The 22,590-nt window shown below is 51.5% G+C and overlaps 1 protein-coding gene across 4 annotated transcripts in view; it reads right to left on the bottom strand.

Moving 5' to 3' along the window:
• Positions 1–22,590, bottom strand: part of Ephb2 (EPH receptor B2) — a 179,010-nt gene that overhangs the window by 94,279 nt on the left and 62,141 nt on the right. For all 4 annotated transcript variants that reach the window (XM_034502191.2, XM_076933946.1, XM_034502192.2 and 1 more), the window contains exon 3: positions 20,308–20,992. In XM_034502191.2, coding sequence (XP_034358082.1) covers positions 20,308–20,992 — 685 coding nt within the window. The remainder of the gene's footprint in view (positions 1–20,307; positions 20,993–22,590) is intronic.

The following is a 22,590-nucleotide window of genomic DNA, read 5'->3' as shown; positions in this document are numbered from 1 at the left end:
TCCTGTTTGTACCTTTGCAGCCCCGAGTATGAGCAAACCCTGCTGGCTTGGATTCAAATCCTGGCTCTCTGCGACTTATTGTCTGGGCAATCTTTAGCCAGTGACTTCATCTCTCTGTGCTTCCTCTATTTGTCCACCCATGAGAGGAGGGTGATCCAGCAGCACCTGATCCTTTACAGGTTGTGTGAGGATCTGATGGATCCTACAATGTCCACTCTGAATCCGAGGCCATTGCTTCTTTCACTCAACCTGTACCCGTTTGGAATCTCCAGAGGCACTCGGTGGGGGGGTGGGGGGCGGGAATGAAAGGTGCAGGAAGCCAGCCGGGGTCCAGCTGGGATCTGCCAGTCATGATGTACTTCCCCTGCCTCAGTTTCCACACACATACATAGGGAGGTAAGGAAAGACTGCTCTGTTTCAGGGAGCTTGGCAAGCAATTCCTGTGGAAGCAGGCGTCTCAGAAGAGCAGCCCTGCCCAGAGCTCTTGCTCCTCATGCATACAAATGGGCTGGCTTCCCACCCCAGGCAGCCGCTCCTTCTTTTGTCTTCTCTGTCTTCTCACACCAGGCTCAGCCTCAGAAGCACCTGCAGCCCCCACAGCAGGCATGCACATGCTACTGAACCTCTTTCCACACGTGCATGCTGCCTGCGTGTGAGTGCACACACAGACACATGCACCTGTCTGGTTCTCACACCCCAGCCCCCACCAAACAGAACCTCAGCATCCCCCCCCAACACAATCTAAACTCCATGACCCCTGGGTCTGAGGTGGGTAGGAGAGAGGGGCTGCTCCCTGTGTCTGATCCCCTCCAGCTGGCTGGTCTGGGTGGTCGAGAGAGGTGGAGGGAGGGGCAGAGGGTGAGCATCTGGGACGAGCCTCTTTGGCAGCAGGAGGGGAGGGGAAGCCCTGATAGGAGAGCCCAAGTGAGCTGTCAGGGAAGGGGAGGGCAGCAATGGCCACCTTAAGGAGTTCTGTGGGAGGTTGGGAGACATTATACCCCACCCTGACTCTGGATCTGTGATCCTTGATTCATCTATTCAAGGAGGGGTTGGGTCACCAATAAGGACAGGTGCCTGAGCACCTAGTATTGTTTAGTCAACAGGCCAGACCCCTCACATGGTCAGCATGGGGTTGGGGTGACAGGCAGACAATGTGGGTTCCAGAGGAGAGTGGCGTCTCTCTCTCTCTCTCTCTCTCTCTCTCTCTCTCTCTCTCTCTCTCTCTCACACACACACACACACACACACACACACACACACACACACACACAGAGTTCTTGCTCTGAGGGAAGGGCAAGGAGAAGGGGAGACTGCAAAGCTGGGCCAGGTTTCAGAGGGATCCCACTAGGTACAATCACCCATTGCTTCCATGACTATGTGACTCCATCACCTCTAGAATCCACAAGGTGCACAGGCTTTGAGAGTCCCCTTGGACTCCCTTAGTAGCTACCTAGATATTAGCACGCTTGTAGGACACTGGGAATGGACCCTTCTCTCATGCTTAGCAACTTGTAAGAGTAGGAAACAAAACAGTGGGACTTGGTGATAAGACAAAAGACTGGGACCTGAGTGACCGGTCTAGCTGGCCATCAGAGATGTGACTCTGAACCTTGCAGCAGTAACAGATAACTAACCGGAGACTTTCCAATAAAGCACAAGGACTTCCCATTGTCCCCTCCCTTAACCGTCGATTGCAATGGATGTCAAGCACCTGCACAGGAAACCGGCTCGGGAACAGCTGCCTATTCTAGAGACCTGAGTTAATGAATCTCTGATGTGCCTCTGTGTGTGATGGTGGTGGCTTGTCTTTATCACTTTCCGTTTTAGTTTTTGAGATGGGGTTTCTCATTGAATTTGGAGCTTGCCTGCCAGGTGAGCCCTTGGGAGCCTCCTATCTCGGCCTCTCAAACTCTGGGATTACTGACATGTATCGCCACCTGTAGTTTTTTTAGCTTGCGATCTGTGGATACAAACTTAGGTCCTCCTGTGTGATGGCTGGTGTCAGTTGTCAACTTGATACAATATAGCATTAACTGGGAAGAGAGTCTCAGGCAGGGGCTGTGTGGTTAGCTTGTGAGCACTTCTGTGGAGGATCTTCTTGATTATATTAACTGAGGGGAAGTATCTTTTGGACAGCACCATTTCTGGGACCTGGGGTCCTGGACTGTAAACAGTGGAGACACAGACTGAGCAGAGGCCTGTGTGCATTCAGCCGTTCCCTGCTTGACTGTGACTGGATACTTCAAGGTCCTGCTACATTCACTTCCATGTTACAATGGGCTGCAACCTGGAATTACAAGCTAAAATATACCCCTCTGAGCCTAAGTTATTTTTGTCCGAGTGTCGTTAGATCATGATAACAGGAAACAGGAAACAGACTGAGCTATCTCCCCAGCTTGAGACTTAATGTATAGTCTAAAACCTGTTTATAACGTGTTGGCATGGTGGTCCCTTTGACTACTGTCCACTCTCACCTCCAAGGCATGTATTCTTCTGCTCTGCAGTAAACCAGGAAAGTGAGTCCAGAGTGAGAGGCCCTCAAAGGGGGATCCTCTCATCTGCCTGGCTCTTGACTTCTTGGTTTGTCCTTTGACCTCAGAACCCACAGGCTGGGAGCAGGATCGCCAGCATGATCCTGGGTGGAGTGGGTGGGTCCTCCCTTCATCTGTGCATGGGACTGTGGGAATGGAGGCCACAGCAGCATCCTCCTTCCTCTCCAGGGCCTCTGCTGAACACTACACATGTCCTGGGTGACACAGGTGCTTGGCCTGCCTCCCACCGGGCCTTCCAGGCCCACCTCCCACCACTGTGGCACATGAGATAACAGAGCAGAAGAGATCTGTGCCTGGTCAGGGCACAGAGGGGACTGGAAATGAGCCGAGATGGGACTGTCAGCAAACAATTAGCATACAGCCATCGAGGAGGGCACAGGCCTGGCCAGTTGTCCTGTAAATCTGATCTGAAGATAAGTGCGTGCGTGTGTGCATGTGTTCACGTTTGAGCACACCGTGCCCCTCCCCAAGGGAAGCCTGGCATGCTTCCTAACCCTAGCTTGGCCCCAGAGCATGGGATGCTTTATGCTGCAGTCACAGCTCTCCCATGGCCAGTCTTAGAGTCTCAGGGACGATGGGGAAGGGACTGGAGAGACTGAAAGGAACATAGATGGAGGGGAGGCAGCAGGTTGGGGAGGCAGAGAGAGGAGGGTTGTCCAGGAGCCCTTTAGGGGAGACCTCAAAAGAGAAGAGGGGAAGACTGAGGGGAGCAGGGGCCACAAGAGGAGGGGGGATGGGTCAAGTTCAGAAAGAATGGCAAGGGCGTGCACATAAAGGCTCCCTATACGAGACTAGGAAGGTTGAAGACGCCTGGCTGGGAAAGATGCCTAATTCCATACAGGGTGGTGTGGGGTATTCGGAATGATGGAGAATGGGAGGGGCCAGGAGGAGAAGCAAGTCTTAGGAGCCAGCTGGGAAGAGGTGGGCCTGGGTACCATGAGTGTTTCAGAGTATGAGCGGGTTGTGTGCCCCGGCCTAGGCAGATGTGGGCAGGAGGGCAAGGTGTCGCTTCTCTCTTAGATCCACAATCTCTGCCTGTTTATATCCTTAAGAACCATGCTGCAGGTTTGTTTTATATTCAGTATATCTTGTGCTCACAGGATGCGAGTGGTGTAAATAATTTGAGGGGGAACAAGGGACAATTGGTGCATTTCATACACTATCCAGCCACCCATCTGTCCATTTTCTACCCACAGATCACCTCCCATTTGTAAGGCTGCAGTAATAATCTCCTGCAGACCCAGCACACGGGCAGGTCCTGTCCTGAGCACAGATGGGGCTACTGTTTGTTCACCTGTAAGACGGGGTGTAATCCCGATACCCCAGACTTGTTGAAGACCGGGCAGCATGCTAGAACACGGCTGTTTCTGCAACCACATTGTGGCTTCCTACCCACTGTCCCACCCCTTGGTGACTCTTATTTCTCTAGTAAGACCCTGAGTGTTCAAAGGCTGCCAACTCAGCCATACCCTGTGGGTGGTCACAGCTGTGCAGCCTGCTGGGGCGACGGGCTGGGTGAGCCCTGCCCAACCTTGGCAGCTGTGGAATGAACATGGGGGGCACGCACCCACCCCTAGATGCCCCACACCTGCCCTGTCTCCCAAGCCTTGAATACCCAGGCTATTTCTGCTTGTCCACTGGGCCTCAGCTTGGACACCCTTTCCTCCAAGAAGATCTCTGGGCTGACCATGTTGGATATGGTCCCATCTCTACCTCCCAGACAGTCCCATGGGTTCTCCTTGTCTTCAGTCTCTTCCAGGAAACCCTGTCTTCCCTTCACTGGGTCTCCTTGTCTCTCCCACCATGGATCCCTGGAGGTAGAGGCCAGGTAGTATTGGTTATTCCCAATGGCCTGGCATGCTGTAGGGTGTTTGCTGGACCCCTGGGCTGAGCATCATCTGGCCTGCTTGAGTTGGGGATCACATCAACTTTTATCCATCCCCACAGCCAGCATCAAAACTGGCCTCTGGGAGGAGATATCCAGGGAATTGGGGCTGAGTCTAGGGATACAGGAGTCGGGAATAGGGAGAGAAATGAGAAAGACCAGCTCCACCAGGAGCTGCCCTTGTATCCTTGAGGCAGGTCTTTCTCCTCCTAGGTTTTCTCAGCTGTGGGCCTGGGAGAAGACAACTTTCTACCCAGGTATCTGGGGAAAAGCCTGGAGTTTGGTTTGGGCTTCTGGTTGTACTGAGGCAGAAGCAGAAGTGTCAAGCAATCTATCAGCCCTCCCATTACTCGCCCTTCCTTCTGAGCTATGTGTAAAGTGCTTTGCAAACGAAAATTCAAGACATCACCAGTCAATGCTCCCAAACCATCTTGAGCAGGAATTTTGGTTTCCTCTTTGCCCCTGCCCCACAGTGAACAACAGCCTTGAACATGCCAACCAGCTCCACTACGCAAGTTTCAAATCAGGAGTCAAATAAACCTAACTAACTCCAGCCGGCTTCCTGAAGTGGCCCCTGTAGGTGGAGGCGGTCCATTCCCCTCCAAGACCAGCCCCTTCTTTCCCCTTCCCCAAGCTGGACTCAGCCCCCACCCCAAGCCACCCCCCCCCCCCCTATTCTCCATCGGGACGTGACATTCACCAGCGTCACTCCTGGTCTCATCTGCAGAGCGCCCCACCCCCGGCAGCTAATCCCCACAAAGCCCCGCGCTGGGCCCAGCATGACAAGCAGGCCCCAGCCGCCCGCGGCTCGGCCGAGCGTGCTCGCAGGGGCCGAGGCGGGATTCGGCGCGGCTGTCACTCTCGCCTTCCGCGCCTCTAATTGGATTCGCAACACGCAGAGGTCAGCAGAAACGCTATGGAGAGGAGAATCAAAGGGAAGGGGCGTCCGGATATAAAGAGAGGCATTCTTCCCGGGCCACAAAGACGGCAGCCCGCGGGGGCGGAGGGGACCCCCGAGAGGGGCTGCCCATCTGGAGGGGGAAGGGGAAGGAACGCGCAAGGACCGGCTTCTCCTGCACCTCCCATGACTTGTTTGGGTCTTGGGCTTGGTCACCATCCTATCCGCAGGGTGGAGTCTGGGTGGCATTAGAGTCCTGCTTGGGGAGGGGGGCGGGGAATGTGGATTTTTGGAAGGTGGATTTGGGAACGCTCAGGAGGAGTCAGCCACATTGGCTCCTGGCTCTCCACCTGCTCCCTGGGAGATGCAGCGATCCTCCCAAGGCTGTAGGCCTTAGTTTCCTACTCCGTGGAATAGGACACCACCAGCTGCCCCCGCCTGGTGGTGTGGAGCAAAGGGCCCTAGGCAGGGGCAATTCATGCTTCCCGCCCTCTCAACACGTCCATGCCTGTACAGAATCTCTCAATACAGAAAGCAAAAGGATTTTATTCATTCCACTACGGCAAACCATCCCCAGCCTGGGCAGAGACGATTATGCCACCTTGTGCCTCCCCCCCCCCCACACACACACAGGGACCCTGAGGGGTTAGTAAGTAACTAACTAGAAAAAGGTGAGTCTGGACTGGAACCTGTGTGCTCTCCTATACGGACTCTTGTGTATATGATAGTGTGCATGCACGCACACAGCACACACATTCACACTCACACACAGCCAGCAGGGCCTGTAGGCGGCCTGGGACCAGCCCTGCCGCAAAGCAGGCCTTGTTTGCTGTAAGAATGTTGGCTGCACTGACTGGCTCATGAAAGAGACAAGAAGAGGAACTCAAAGGGAATTTCTAAGCGACAGAAAAATCGATGGCCCTGACATCCTGGCCCCTGAAGGAGTCTATCTCACACACATGCATGCACATATTACCTCATTCGGTGAGCGCACACATACTCACAGATACCTATTTTCAAGTGCATGTAATTATGTCTGCCTTGATATAATATACACACGGACACAGGAATAAATAAAGATCTTGTCAGAGGCTGTGCATCTGTGCGGACATCTCCCTGTGCCTGTGTGGCGGCACACACACACAAGGGCCCTGACAGCGTTCCATAAAAGGATGGACACACATGCCTATGGGTACAGAACACATGTTCCTAACCATACACATCTGGCAAACTCAGCAATCATGAGTGTGCTCCTTCTTGCACATACATGTGCAGGGGAAAGCCAGGCAGACACGAGTATACAAGGTTTGTAATGGCTCACAGGGCACTCCAGAGTCACTCACACCGTCAAGGGCATATGAACATCCTATGCCTGACACACACATGCCAGGGATGCTCTATATTTGCAGATTCTGGGGTAGTGGACGGCTTGTATATATGGGTACACAAACATTCTCCCAGAAGGCCCAGCACATACGTATGCATAAGACAGCTCTTCTGTACTGACCTGGGTCTCTGGGGAACTCCCCTAGACAGACACTTTTGACAGCAGTGAGTGGGGGAGGGCATCTAAGGGCCCAGGTTGCCAGGGAGACGGCTATGGGGCTTCAGGGGTTCCCAGAGCTCTCATGCCTCCTGTCCAGGCAGTGCAAAATAAAATAAAATAAAACAAAATAAAATAAATAAAAAATATGCCAGCGAGCACTCCTGGGTCTTTAGAGTTTGCCCATCACACAGCTGGGTTAAGAGAGACCAGGAGTCTGGTTTCCTCCCAAGGAGCCAGTATAACCCTTATGGGTACTAGTCAGGGTTTGCAAAGCCTATGGAATAGACTCTCCAAAGGCTAACAGGAGGCCCTGGGACCAAAATCTACTGGGGCTACAAGGACTAAAAACGATCGGCCTGGTCCCTAGGTCCCACCCAGGACACATCTCATGTTTCTATCTAACAACCAGAGTTTAAGAAATGGCCATCTGTTAGACGCGTGGCCTGGAGCAAGTCCTTGGCTTTCTTCACAGAATGGGATGGTAAGGACGGAAGTGTAAGGTATTGAGATGTCTCACGATGTCACCCGCCTGCCTTTGCCTCTATGGATGGTAAACGTTTGTCTACTCTGCCAGACCTTCCCACTATCTGAGTCCCTGGTGTCTGAGTGGGGAGGGTACGGTGGAAATATCCTTGAGTGCTCACTGCTTCCTTGTTGCCTCCTCCAAGGACTGTGGGCACCAGGCAGAAGCAGGAGCAATTAGTATCCAAGAGTCACTCTACGTATGTTCTGGACGCAGAGTTCCGGGAATGAGCTAAAGGGCAAAGTGCTTCACCAGGGTCCCAGATCAAGGGCTGCAGGGCCCTAATATGTACCTAGGTACCTTGACTATGAGCTACTCTTGCATCACCCACCAAGAGCATCCTGACCGGAGAACACAAGGCCACACACATGCATGTGCATATAACGCCATTCAATGTGCACACACATATACATACTCACAGATATCTGTTTTTCAGATGCATGTAGACATGCACGTTCAAATGCATGACACAGGTTCACATTTGATGCCTGCTGCATACCAGGCTTGCTTGTAATTGAGGGGACACTGTCAGCACACATCTCCCTGATATGTTCACACAATCCAGCTCTTTAGCAACTTGGCCAGGGTCCACCCTCAGATCCCTCTCTGGAGCAAGACCACCATCCTTTTCCTGTCTCCTGAGCTCACTGAACACTTTTAAAATTACTATTTATTTGTGAGGCACGGGTGGAGGCTTGTGCATGTGTGTGCAAGTGTGGAAGCCAGAGGAGAACTTTCAGTGGTCAGGTCTCCCTTCTTCCTTGTTGGGGCAGCACACTGAAAACAATGCTCAGCCATATCCAGCATTCTGCATGGGTTCCAGGTATTAAGTCGTACACACTTGACAGCTAGCATGTGCGTGTGCACATTGTATGTGTATACACATGTGCTCCCACACCCATGCCCCAGAATACATATACATATAATATACAGATACATGTATGTTGGAGAGAACAATTGGGGAAGACACCTGATGTTCACCTCTGACCTCCACAGGCACATGCATGTATACTCACGCATGAACAAGAACACACATCCCCAAAAGAAAACACACAGAATATGTGGCTCTCTGAGCAAAGAGTACACTCCATAGAAGAAACGGCCACGGAGGAGAGCGTGTCCGAGAAGGACACCGAAGCACGGGAGCAAAGCACTTCCTGAGCCACTTTAGGACACTGGCCTTGCCCTCTTTCTTGATGAGGACCCTGGGTTACTCTGAGCAGACGGTGTTCTGGGGAGCCCTCTGGCTGAAATGGAGGATGGTGAGCAGGTGGGGGCAGGCTGGACTTTAGGAAAGATGATAGAGCTGGACGGAACTGGATGTTGGGCCCCAGAGAGAAGAGGTCAATGGTTTGGCACTGGGACTTCAGAGAGGCAATGGTGGGCAGGAGCAGAGACCTGTCATGAAGCACTGAGAGAAGCAGGAGAGGCCCTAGGAAAGAGCACTAGGGAGGCAGGAGAGGCCCTAGGTCCCTTTCTCACAAGTGTCTGGCAGGGCGGGGCAACACCTGCTGGACCGGCCTCATGGGCACCCCTGGTGGCCTCCGTGGTCAACTGCTTCAATGGGATGAGAGAGAAATGCTGGCACCAGGTGGGTCCTGTGGAAGTTGGTAGACACACACCACAGCCATGACTGGAGCTTCAGAATAGAACCCCCCTGGCGGACTCCATCTTATTTCCAGCTCTGGTCCTTGCTGGTGGTGAAGCATGGGGCAGCTCACTGCTATATGCTAAATATCTGGCAAAGGAGGAGGATACCCCTCTTCTCTCTCAGAGCTGCCAAGACTGAGACGAGATCACTGTAAAACTATTTAAAACAAAACAAAGTATGATGAAGTTGCATATAAAGATATTCCTGCTCCTGAAGGATGAGTAGAGAACAGGATTTGGAGGTCATTTCTGACTTCTCCTCTGGGAGCTGTGTAACCTTAGACTGGTTGCTTAACTTCTCTGAGCCTCCAAATCTTCCTATGCCATAGTCTGCCTTATTGTGAATAAAGGATTCAGTAAAATTTGGTGTATTGTGGACTGGAGAGATGGTTCAGTATTTATGAGCACTGGCTGCTCTTCCAGGGGACCTGTATTTGATTCCCAGCACCCACAATGGCAGCCCACAGACATCTGAACTTCAGTTCCAGGGGATCCAGCGCCCTCTTCTGGCTGCCATAAGCATTGCATACACACAGCATACAAACATACACATAAAGTAAATACATTTTAAAGAAATTATCTGTGTGTGTGTGTGTGTGTGTGTGTGTGTGTGTGTGTGTGTGTACCAGGCCAAGGTTTGGTGACCACCTGACCAATGTTTGTTAAGTTCTTCCAGGGCCTTCAATCCTCACTTCACACATAGAGTCTATAAGAGAGACGGACTTGGGAAGACCATGAGATGGAGGGTCTGGCCTCTGACAGTCTGGCCCTGTAATTCAAGCTGGCTTAGAACTCACAATCCTGTCTCAGCCTTCCAAGTCGAAGGCACGGGGCACTGTGCCTGCCTTTTCTAGCCATTTGCTCCCTTGGGTATGAGTGTTTATAAGCCACACAGCTAGTGAGTCAAATAGTTGCCTCTGTTTCCATGGGACAGTGGGACAAAGCAACAAGAGACTTTGCTCGTGTGACATTCAATGGGAATGATATGGCTGTGGCTGTGGCACTCTCCTTGGCCTGTGGGTTGGGGAGACAGACATGCTACCATGGCCAGAAAATACCCCTGGTATCAAAACAGCCATACGAAAGGGAACGTGGCAGAGCAGCATGGCCCAGGACTCCTTGAGGCTACATTTCTCCAGCCCAGCCCACTCTTCAGGGGGACCCCCAGCCACAGGCCAGTTCAGTTGTCTAGGGATTATGCACAGACTGACAACTCTACCCTCAGACCTTCACATAGACATATGGACTCTGGGTATGAGAAGCCCCAACCAGCTGGGGACAGTCTTGTTCCTACCCAGTCACAGTCCAAAGCCCTCTTGGGCCTTGGAGGGAGCTCTGGGGTCCTAGCCCCCAAGAGGGAGCATAATAGAGTGGGGTGCTCCACACTGGACACCGTAGAGATGACAAGGTGCTAGGAACACCCAGGCCAGGGAGGCTGCCTGCTGTGTTTTGAGTCCCAGCTCTGACCTCACAACGTGTCCAGCAATTTGACTTTGGTTTTCCTGTCTCTAAAATGGCAAAAAAGCAACCACGTGGGTGTCATTAAGATCAAAGCATCTCATAGGGTAAAGCCTGATGACTCAGAGCCCCCAGGCTCTGCTGCAGCCAGGCGGGTGTCAGTAAATAAACACAGCACACATGGGACTCATGTGACCACACGGTGCACAGAATCCACTGGGCAGGCACAGTGAGGAAGTTTTACCAGGACCCCAGTAGGCTCTGTACCTGGGAGACAGTGAGTTTGCTGAGCCATGCTTCCACGCAGCAAGTCTAGAACAGATCAAGTTGGTATTTGGGCACTTTTGTGAGTCTGCTAACAAGGAATTAACATTATAGTAGTAATTATAGTAGTACACTGTCCCTCATTCCGGGGGATGTGGGATGAGGAAAAGGACCCCCTCAAACCTTAGTTCAAGTCTCTCTCTCTCTCTCTCTCTCTCTCTCTCTCTCTCTCTCAAAAATCACATTTATTTATTTACTTAATAACTTAGTGTGTGTATGCATGCACCCAGGGGACATGTGGGGAACTCAGAGGACAATTTGTGGAAGCCTGATCTCTTCCTCCACAACGTGGGTCCTGGGGATCAAACTCACGTCCTTAGCCTTGGTGGCAAGCACCTCTACCCACTGAGCTTTCTTGTTAACCCAGTTCAAGTCTCTTATGGCAATTCCAATTCCTTCTCTGGGCGTCAGTTCCTTCTCTGAGGTGTAAAGTTCATACCTGGAGGCATGCTGTGGGAGGATGGGGGGGGGGGGCGAGATACAGTAGGGATTGAACTTAAAAACAAAGGTCCTAGGGAGGGGGCACCCCAACAGGGTGGGGCAGAGGCCAGTACAGGCCAGTGGGCCCGGAGCCAGCTGCTACAGAGCAATGAAAATCTCTTAACCACACAGCATTGTTAACGGCTCTCAAATCCTGTTGTACCACAGGCTTAGAAAGGCTTAAACTGTTAAATGCATAAACTTCCTCAATAAACGGGGCCTCTCTCGCCAGATCCCAGGCCCGGCCAGATGAAAAGGCACTGGGCCGGAGGGAAGGGAATGTCTCCAGCAGTTTATGAGACTGCTGGAGTGTAGAGGAGGCAGCCTGGCCCAAACCTATCACCCCGGTGCTGTCTGGGTCAGGGGCAGCCTCATAAGGTTGAAAGGACAACAGAACATGGCTCCAATTCCAGCCAACCTGAGCCAAGACTGTTCCACCCCTCATACATATGTCATCTCAGACAGCTGCAGAACTTCTCTGAACCCCAGAGTCTTTTTCTTTAGAATTAATGTAACCCACGGGGAGGCGAGGGATCAGGGAGAGACACCACCAGTGCGGAAGACATGAGATGCGGGAGGTCATGAGATCATAGCTCTGAGACCCTTGCCTACCTAGGGTCCCACGGTGGCCCTGTCTCTGCTTCCAAATCTGATGGGAAGTTTATGAAGGGGTCTGGACAGGAAAGGGACACTGGGCAAGGATGGTACTACTGGGTGAAGGCATGAAATAGTTTCTCTGGCTATAGGCTAGCCAAGGCAGTGTGTGTGTGTGTGTGTGTGTTGGGGAGGTTCTCTGAGGTCTTATGACCATCTGGAGTGCTTCTGCCAACCTCTGAGACCATTTCCACCCACCACCCTCTGGATTGGAAGAAACGGTCCTGTATGGCCCCCATGGCCTCCTGATTGCTCTTTTCCCAGAAGTCCCTGCATCCTAAACCTTTTATCGCCACCCTCAGCACTCACTTACCCAGCTCTTCCCTTCCCCCAAACCAGGAGCTCCAGGGTCAAAGGGGTAGGGTCTGGGTCACATATAATACCCTTAGTTCGAGAGCTGAAATCCTTCCCTTCACATCCTGCTGGCTGCTCTCCATAGACGCCTGAGAGTGGTGGCTCCACATGCAGGTAGATGACATGGCTCACAAATGGGGGTCTAGAGGACAGGGAGGTGACCCGAGCATGAGGACATAAGTTAGGACAACCACCGCTCATGTCAGAAGCCAGGCGAGGAGGCTTGGGCCCATAATCTCAGTGCTGGGTAGGGGAGGACAGGAAGATTCTTGGGCTTGTGGACCAGACAGTCCAGCCAATCACTGAGAAACACTGGCTCAAAAGATAGAGAGAAGCTGAAAACACCGCTGATCTCTGGTTTCCACATGTATGCACAAGTGTGAATGGGTACCAGGACACACACACACACACACACACACAGACACACACACACATGCTCACACACAACAAAAAGCTGGTGTTCAGAAGGATGGCAGATAGACTGGTAGAGCAGAGGGTAGACTGGAAAACGAAGTACAGAAACTTAATTGTCCAGGCTGTAAGAACGAGGGCCTGAACAACATTCAAGTACTGGCCAGGATCCCTGCCCCATCTGATCCGTCCAGGCTCTCCCCGCTCCCTAAAGGCTGGGCTGTGTGGTCCTGGTTTGAGCTGAGCCTGGAGGTCTACAGAGGTCACCCATGACCTTACTTTCCTTCCCCCAGCAAGGCTGTCTCCTCTCCCACCAGCATTCCAACCCCACCCCATCTCCCCCGCCAGGCCTACTAGTGCTTGAGGCTACTGCCTCCCTCCTACGCGCCCTTAGACTGACCAGGCTCCCCCTCCAGACTCCTCCAGTCACATGTGGGCCACTGGTCAGTCTCTGAGGGAAAGGCTGAGGCTGAGAGCAGATTTGGAAGAAAATCATCCCAAGGGCCTGAGAGGACCCCTGCTCCCCACCCCCACCTCTTCCCTCCCAACAAGCACAGGATTTGGGGAGTAAAACAGAAAACTAAGCCACAGTCCTAATAGCCCTGCTGGTAAGCATGATCACAGATGGGCAGAGCGGCAACTGCTCCACCAGGTCACCTGGCAATGCCCGTCCAAAGTTGTGAGAAGAGTCCACGCCCTGGACGTCTCAGCTCTATGCCAGACGCATCTCCTAAACAAATGGAGTATAACACCCTATAGGGTGTTAGTACACTGGTAACTGCTCATTTGTACCTGAGAACCCACCTACATGTAATGAGAGGGACAGGAATGTGAAGACAAAAACCTCCTAGGCTGAGGTGCGGCCAAGGGTGGAGGGCAGTCTTAGAGGCTGAAGGCCCTGGGTTCCATTCTTGTCATTATGGAGCTGATTAGATTCAGCAGAAGTTCATTTTGGTTGTTTTGGTTTGGTTTGGGGTTTTTGTTTGTTTGTTTATTTATTTTTCTTTTAAAAAGATCCGAGAGAGCCAGGTGTGGTAGCAAAACCCTGTAATCCCAGCACTCTGCAGAAGGAAGCAAGAGGGTCAGGGGTTCAAGGTCTTTCCCAACTACCTAACAAGTTGGAGGCCAACCTGAGACCTTGTCTTAAAAAAAAAGGCAAAACAAAAAATGAAAACAACCAGATAATTATTTAAATATTAATGATATGAGTTTTGTTGTATACACCTGTAATACGGACACTCCAGGGGCTAAAGTAGGATGACTAACTGTTTGTAGGTTTGAGGCTAGCCTGGGTTACAAGTGCAGTGAGTTTGAGGCTAGCCTGGGCTGCATGTATTTACAAAGTACAAATCCCTGTCTGTGTATCTGGAAGGCTCTCCTCAAGACTGTTAGCAAAGGCCCTCCCTACTGAGAGATCATGGGAAGATTTAATTTTCTCCTCTTTGTTTATCAGTAACTTCTGCGATCCTACAAATAACCTAGGGTGTTTCTGTGATAAAGAAAAAAGTTATTGTTTCCTCAAAATCAAAAGCTCATCAGGAAAAAAAAAAATCAACACACGCCCAAGACTGTTTGTAAAAGTCCCTAGTTCTAGGCATTTTGGTTCTTCAGGGCAGCTCTTCTGAGAGGCAGCCTTACAGAAGAGAAAACAGAGATCCGTGGTTTGCCTAAGGTCACATGGTTAGAGGGAGGTTTGAAAGAAAGCCTCTAAAGCCAAAGTCAAGGAGAGGCCAGGGTCTGGGAGGAGCAGGGCTGGGCAGGGCATGAGGCAGGGAAGCCACCGGCAAAGCTACTGCGAGTCTTGGCGGGAACCAGCCAACTTGCATGTGTGTGCAGCTTCCCTGCACTGGGGAGCAGCTGCCCATCCTGCTCACATAGGGGTGTGCCCAAACATCTACTGTAGGCGAGACAGGGAAGGACAGGGCTCCTAAAGGCAGCTACGCAAGAGAGCCAACTGGGCGAGGGCTAAGGTCAGGAGGGGGAGACAAAGGGAAACAGGGAGATAGAAACCATCCAGAGAAACCCAAGGCAGGGCACTTTATAACCAAGCTGATAACACGCCAGAAGTCAGAGACAGACCCATGGCACTGGGTGGGAACAACAGAGAACACCTGCTAGGAGGACGGGAAGGAAGAGAAGGAGACAGGAGGAGGAGGAGGAGAAAGAGGAGGAGGGGGAGGAGGAAGAGGAGGAGAAAGAGGAGGAGAAAGCGGTGGCTGAGGGCTTCTGTGCAGGGGTCCCCAACTGGTATATGTATGCAGGGGTGGAAGCAGATCAGGCACTCAACAAATCAGAAAGAGACAACATAGTAGGTGTGTTCAACCTGAGGCCCAGAGTCCACAGTGCTCCAGGATAGCTGTGTATATGGCCAAACACAAATGAATAAACTTAAAACATTTTACAATCTTTTGAGGTTTTTTTTTTTTTTTTGTAACTTAATTGCAGTTTAACTTAGAGATGGTGACATTGTATCACCGTATTAAAACGTTGCACCAGTCCACCAGCCCGCAGAGGCATCAAGAGAAGTGAGCCATGCTTCTGCGGAGATGGCTGCCAGAGCAACCCATCACCCCACAGGGCTACATTTTGGGGTCCTTATTCACAGTCCCCTCCATCCTATCCTCTCACCCTCAAGACTAATGCCAGCATCACTTCCTCACGGATGCCTTCCTCTCAGTGCCTCACAGCCCCTCCTAGATGGAGCTCACCTCATGCAGGTCTACACTCTGCATACTACTCTGTGAAACTCACTCTGTAGTCCAGGCTGGCTTCGAACACACAGAGATCCACCTGCCTCTGCCTCCCAAGTGCTGGGATGAAAGGTGTATGCTACCATGCCGCATCTGAGATGATCGTAATCTCCTGGTCCCTCTGCCGCCTCCTCCTCCTTCTCCTGAGTGCTGGAATTCGAGGTATGCCTCACTATGATCAGTCTGCGGACTCAGTGCACACTAGGTAAATGCTCTACCATCTGAGCTACATCCCTAGCCACCCCCAACTTCAGAGTTTTTCTGGTACCCTCAGTTTGGGATGGTCTTCCCGGGTCCTCTTGGGAAGTCCTGCAGCAGCTCCAGCCATAGCTGAGAAGCCTGTTTGGGGCGGGCGTTTTGAGGATCTCCCCCATCATCCAGGATCTCTCCCAGACTCATTCCAAACTGACTAGTCTGTTCATTAACCTTTCCCTTTTCTCTTCCCTCATCTTCCTACCCAGACTAGGTTCTAGCTAAGTGCTGGAAAGATGTCAGGGTCTGTGTGGCTCCCTTCTGTGTGGCCCGGGTGACTACTATGCGCTTGGCCCACAGTAGGTACGCAACCCACCTTTGTTTGCTAAAGGGCTCTATGGTATACAGAGAGCACTCAATAACCAATGGCAGAATGGCTGGCTTCCTCAGTAGCCACTGCATACGGTAGGCTCTGGAGAAAGACTGAACCCACTTAGTTCTTAGTTTTATAAGGCACTTGCTGCTAGGTACTCGCTGTTAGGTACCACGTACACCCTGGGGCAGTGGCAACTCCTCACAAGCAGCCACCTATTGCCTACCTGCCAGGAAGACAGCATCTAGCCTTATCTTCTCAAATCAATGTGAGGAAAAAGGGAAGGAGATTTGTCTTTTCCCACATCATGTTCGGCTGATGGGAGGATCTTCTCTGAGTTCTCTTCCCCTCTTCCGTGGAAGCTCTTAGGGTAGGGGCGGGGCTAGGTTTGTGCTCGTCTTCTCCACCTTCAGCCCCAGTATGTTCTATCCACTTGCTGTGGATTTCTATCATCCAGTCTCTCTATGTGCTGTCTATCCCCTTGCTGGTCTGAGCAGTCTTAGGCCAGACTATCAAAGCAGCTCGACTCAAAGCCACGTGACCAGGGGAGAGATTGGAGCCAAACCTGGACACCTGTGTTTTCAGCAAGTTGCTGGCTGTTTCTGGTCCACAAGAGAAGCCAACAATCCTTGAAGTAAAGAATGAGAGAACACTGGCTCATCACTCCTGTGTGAGCCACCCTGCCCCTCCTACTGCACCACAGGTGGCAGCCACGTCTACAGACTAACCCAATTGGCCAGCTCCGGGCCAGTTCAGAGATCCTGTCTTAAAGGGTATTCCCGTACCTGAGGTTGTCCTCTGGCCTGAGCACTCATGCATGCTCATATGCATTGGTGCACACACACACACACACACACACACACACACGCACACACACGCACACACACGCACACACACGCACGCACGCACGCACACGCACACACACAATACACGCACACGCACACGCACACGCACACGTCAACACTACATTTGTCCTTTCTCTGGGTGAGTCTCTGTGCATGTGAGAGGCTGAGTGATGAACTCAGGAGGGATCAAGGCAGAAGACCTCTCCCTGGACAGTAAGGGATGGCTCTGCAGCCATGGCTGGTGGCAGTCAGAGGTCACAGCTGGACCACATCTGCCCCTCAGAAACCACTTAGTAATCACTGCTGACTGCAGCCTGCTAAGTCCTGGGAGGTTCTACTAAGCAGCAATAGGTAAGTGAAGGTATCTCCTTGGCTGAGCACTCTTGGAGGCAGTTCCTCCCATATCCTCCTAAACCCTTCAATCCTGCCTAGATCATCCAGGCCTGCAAAGGACCCAGCTGACTCATGTCCTCAGGGCATCCTCTGGAAGTTTTGGGTCCCCTATCCAATACATTTCTCGTCCCAGACTCATCTCTGATGTTATGGCCTCTGAGACACCTCCTGTCATTTCCTGTATCTTCTGGTACCCACCTGCATACGCAGTACAATGAAATCAAGTGCTGGGCCTCTGCCTCCAGCCTTTGTTCACAACAGGTCTGTTCCCTCCAAGAACTGTGAGCCCCAGAGTGTGGGGCTGAAGCTGCATTCCCCTCTGCATCACCTGAGGCTCAACACAAGGTCTAATACAACTCAGGCTCTGGGAGAGTTTGATGAATGAATAAACAACCATCATGAGCAATTGGTTTCTGGTTTGCAGGTTCTGAATCCCTGGCCCATCTCTGCTGTCATCCAAGGCTGTGTCCTTCCCAAGGGTCTAAACTGGACTTGTGTGCTAAGGATATAGCTCAGTCACAGAGGGCTTGCCTAGCATATGTCAGGCCCTGGCTCAACTTTAAGACCTTAAAAATAAACAGATACAAATAAAATTTTTTTTAAAAAGATACAATAGGGGGCTGGAGAGGTGGCTCAGTGGTTAAGAGCACTGGCTGCTCTCGCAGAGGACATAGTTCAGTTCCCAGCACCCAACCAGCTGTTCACAACTGTAACTCTAATTCTGGGGAGATCTGGTGCCTTCTTCTGAACTCTTTGGGTATTAGGCACACATACAGTGCATAGACATACATGCAGGCAAAACATCCATCCATACAAAGCAAAAACAATAGTACAACAGACTGTGTTGCCTCCCTCCCCCCCAAAAAAGGTCTTTTACCCCACTTCCCCATTTCTCTCCTGGGAAGTGAAACTTTCCAGGTAGCCCTGACTGGTTATTTGACCTGACTTTATATCCCATCACTGTCTTGGGGAAACACACATTGGCTGCACCCTTTGTCATTCAGCACTGTGGCATCCCAGCACACACAGCAAGTATCTCTGAGACTGCTGTGGCTGCTTCCCAAGGAAAAACCTTGCCTTCATCTTTATGCAGATGTTTGGTCCTGGTTCTGCCTCCTAGCCCCATGCTCCCAGAAATAAGACTCAGACTCAAATATATTTACAAGTACCTTGGCCATATAGCTAGCTAGATTCTTCTCTGACTAAATTCTAACTTATTATAACCCATTTACTCTAACCTACATTCTGCCATGTGACTGGTTAACTGTGCTCAGGTACCAAGTGTTTGTCTTGTCACGTCTCTCCAGGTGATTCTTCCATGCCTGGCTCTGCCCCTGAATACTTTCTGCCTCCCAGATGACCCGCCTTCTATTCTACCCTTTCCTATAGGCCATAGTTTTTTTTAATTGACAGGTGATGCATCTGTATAATACATAAAATATTCTCTCTACAATCCTACTCATCCCTCCAGGATTAAGAGAACACTATCTAACCGGGTGTGGTGGTGGTGAAAGCTGTTAATCCCAGCACTTGAGAGGCAGGGGCAGGCAGATCTCTGAGTTCAAGGCCAACCTGGTCTACAGAGAGACCAGGACAGCCAGGGCTACAGAGAGGAAAAGGCAGGAAAGGCCGGAGGGAGAAGCTGAGAAAGGGTGGTTTTTACCAGAGGTTCCCATTTGCGTTTCCAGGGAAACATTCCCTGGTTTTACAAAATCTAAACTCTTTTCAGCCTGGCATGTGGGACATCCCAGCACTCCAACACCACTTCATATTCCAGTGGGACATGACACAGTAGGCTCCAATCTCCTATATAACAACCACCGAGCACAGCTTAGCCAGCTTTGCACACACCACTATTAAATTTAGCGGACATCTGTTACATACTTCTTACGCCAGAATCAACGATAAGTATTTTATGCATCTCAAGTTCTTGAGTCTCCACACCACCCTATGAAAGACAGCTTTGCACTTGGCCAAGGTCATTGGGTTAAGGAGAGGCAGGGGTGCAATTGGAAGCAGGTTTTAACTGCCTTTGCAGCCCCCTTACCACCCTGAGGTACCTCCTGCAAACCTCTTATGCTTGCAGATCATCTTGATGTTTCTTTGTCCTATGAAAGCATCGTCTGCACTGTTGTTGCTTATGACCATGTTTCCCTAGATGATTCAGCTGCTCCTGGTGGTTCCAAGGACGGGACTTGGAGCCATATTGTCCGAGTGAGACTTGTATATCTCCTGATAATTGTGTGACTTTCCTGACTCAGAAAACAGTACTTGCCCTCAACAACTTCACGTGAGTTGTGTCCTATACATGTTTGGTGCATGGTAAAAAAATAGTTCACACTGAGGTGTGCTTGGTCACCAAGGTGCCTGTCCCAGTCTCTGAATGGCAAGTGACCATGGACCTACGTTGGCCTTTGGAATGAGCAGAGAGAGCAGAAAGGTATGGGTTGTTTCAGGTGTCCATATTGGGACCTGTTTGCACCCCACCACAATCTCCTCCTGAGATTATTGTGATGATGGAGATATTCCAAACAGTGGCTCCTCGGTCACTGAGCACCCAGGGGAAGGAGTCTCAAGCTGACCCATCATGGCCATGCAGCACGGAGGAGAAACAAGCACTATTGTCCTGTTGCTTCAGCTCAGCCTGGCCTACACAAACCAGAACAAGCCCAGTGGATCCTTACATCTAAAAGTCATTCATCATGACTGACTTCTTAAACATAAAACCCATCACTTCCACGAATGAACAAAGAAAAGAAATACCATTTACCATACTGAGTAATCATATGACAATTAAAACAAGGTTCCTGTATTTTCTTAGTGCCCAGGACATTGGTATACCTGTTCTATAAACACAAACCATTGTCCAGGAAGTGCTATATAAGGGGGCTTCCAGAGTCAGCCCTGGAAAGCCTCAGGGTTACCTCAACCCTCCAGCCCTGTCAGTCAGAGCCCAGCTGCCAGGCCGAGGGGGCAGCCAGGTCTATCGCCATACATCTGCAGGGCCCCGCCCCCTTACCTCGGCAGACTGTGCCATTCTCCACAGCCTCGAAGCCTGCTTTGCACATGCAGCGACCGATGGGCACCAGCCATTCGCCGTCCCCATTACAGTAGAGTTTGATGGGCACGTCCACTTCTTCAGCATTGGCGATGCAGCTGCCCCGAGCAGCCACCAGTGACGTGCTCTCAGCCCCCGACAGTGTCTCCTGGAAGATGGCACCATTCTGGATGACTCGGGGACACTTCCGGTAGAAGACACGCACAGCAATGAGGGACATACAGCCGCCGTAGTCCTGGAAGGCTAGGTAGAAACCGTTGCGGGACACGGGACCAAAGCTTCGCACCTCAGTGTTGATTTTCATAACGCGGCCACCCAGGTCCACCTGGGAGAAGCTCTCATCGGCCGCAATGGTGTCCACTTTCACCCACGGATTCTCCATCCAGTTGGGAAAGGTCTTGGTGGCTAAGTCAAAATCAGCCTCATAGTAGTAGAGGTTGAAGGTCTCCTTGCAGGAGCCGGGCACGCTGGGAATGCTGCTACAGTCACGCACCGAGAACTTCATCTCCACGTGGATGCGGTGGGCGCCGCGGCGCCGGATGAATTTGGTCCGCAGCCAGTTGTTCTGGCTTGACTCAAAGACATTGCACACCTGGTACGTTCGGATAGTGTTCATATTCTCATCGTAGCCGCTCACTTCTTCCCACTGCGGGGAGAAACGCTAGTCAGATGGAGGAGGTGGCACTTAGCCGCAGTGAAAATACCAAATACCGTCTGAAGTGGCTAGGGGCAGGGGAGGGGCACAAAGACTGATGATGGAGAGGCGTTTCCATCTGATGGAGGAGACACAGCCTTGATGAGACATTCTCAGTCTATGTGTACCACGCCAATCTGATGGTTTAAAGGCGCAGTCCCTGTTCATGGTATTCCCTAGTCCTCATGGGATATGTGGCTCTGACTGTCAGGGGTACACTAACCTGGCAAAGGATCACAGATCCTGGGCTCAGGAGGATCCAACAGGCAGGAACTTGGAAGGGACCTGCACGGACTTAGCACTTTCTGATACAAGAAGACAGCTTCATGCACAGAATAGGGACTATTTGTTAGATCGAGGAAACAGAGCCTCTGCTCTCTGCCTCTCCTCTCCCAGAGAGTGCCCTGTCAGTGAAAGAGACACTGTCCTTGCCCCTGGGAAATTCCCAGTCTGATAGAGGAAGATGGTCCATACCCTCACTGATCTAGGGTGATGGGAAGCCAGGGTCTGTCCCTAGGATGGCAGCTTCCCTCGGGGATTTGCACTTGCTGAGATCTCTGGGAACTGGTGCTTCCTGATACCTGGAAGGAGCTAACCACCCTCTCTCTCTGGAAAAGGTGCTCAGATACCTCCCTGAGTCCCTTCCGGAGCCATAACTAACTAGACAGACCCTCTATGTACGTCTCTCTGCTGTGTGAGCTGGGCTGGATTGGGCAGATAGAGAGTGTGGAACCCTGTCATACTTCTGCAGACTCAGGCTGAGCTCATCTCTATGGCTGAGCCTGTGTCCAATTCTGTGACTCTCTCAAATGCCCTTTGTTAACCCTGCCCCCTCCCATGGTCCTGAAGATGGAACCTGGGGCTCACACATGCTCCACAGGCGCTCTGCCACTGAGCTACATTCCCAGACCTCAAATACTCTTGCTACTCCGAGCCTGTTATAGCAGCTGTCCGAAGCCTCCTGTGTTTGTGCTCAGTGATTCTCCTGGGGACAAAAAACACTTGCCTCCTTGGTCCGGTCTCCCCAGTGGGTTGGAGTGCCTACTGAGAGCAGCGTCCTTCTCTTCCTCTGTGCCCACCCAGGCGAGGCCTGAGGCTAGAGCCTTCACAGGGTCTCATTCCTTGTCACGATTCTCACATATAGCATGTGAGAGCCATTTTGCAGAAGGGGAAGATGAGACTAAACGGGTGAGGTCACGTGACCCAAGTCATAGCGTCCTGGTCCTGTGCACACGCTTGCCCATATGTCTTCAGAACAGGCACTGTTAACTTGTTGCATGTGCTTGGGCAATTGCTCTCTCCTCTCTGGGCCTTGATTTCCCCACTTGCTAAATGCAGCTGTGGGACTGGCAGATGATCACGGAGATGTCGGTGGCTGACCGTGCCCTATGGGACTGGGAGAGAGCTAGATGCTGTGAAAGGTGATGTATGTGGGGAAGCCAGAGCCTGCAGGCGTGGCCTCTGCCTCAGTGGCGACTCTGAAGCTCCCTATATCACATTTAATTTTTTTTTTTCTTTCTGGTGGCACCATGTGACAAAGTCAGCCCCTT

The sequence above is a fragment of the Arvicanthis niloticus genome, chromosome 5, assembly GCF_011762505.2.
Source record: "Arvicanthis niloticus isolate mArvNil1 chromosome 5, mArvNil1.pat.X, whole genome shotgun sequence".
Lineage (NCBI taxonomy): Eukaryota > Metazoa > Chordata > Mammalia > Rodentia > Muridae > Arvicanthis > Arvicanthis niloticus.
This window is presented reverse-complemented; position numbering and strand designations above follow the sequence as displayed.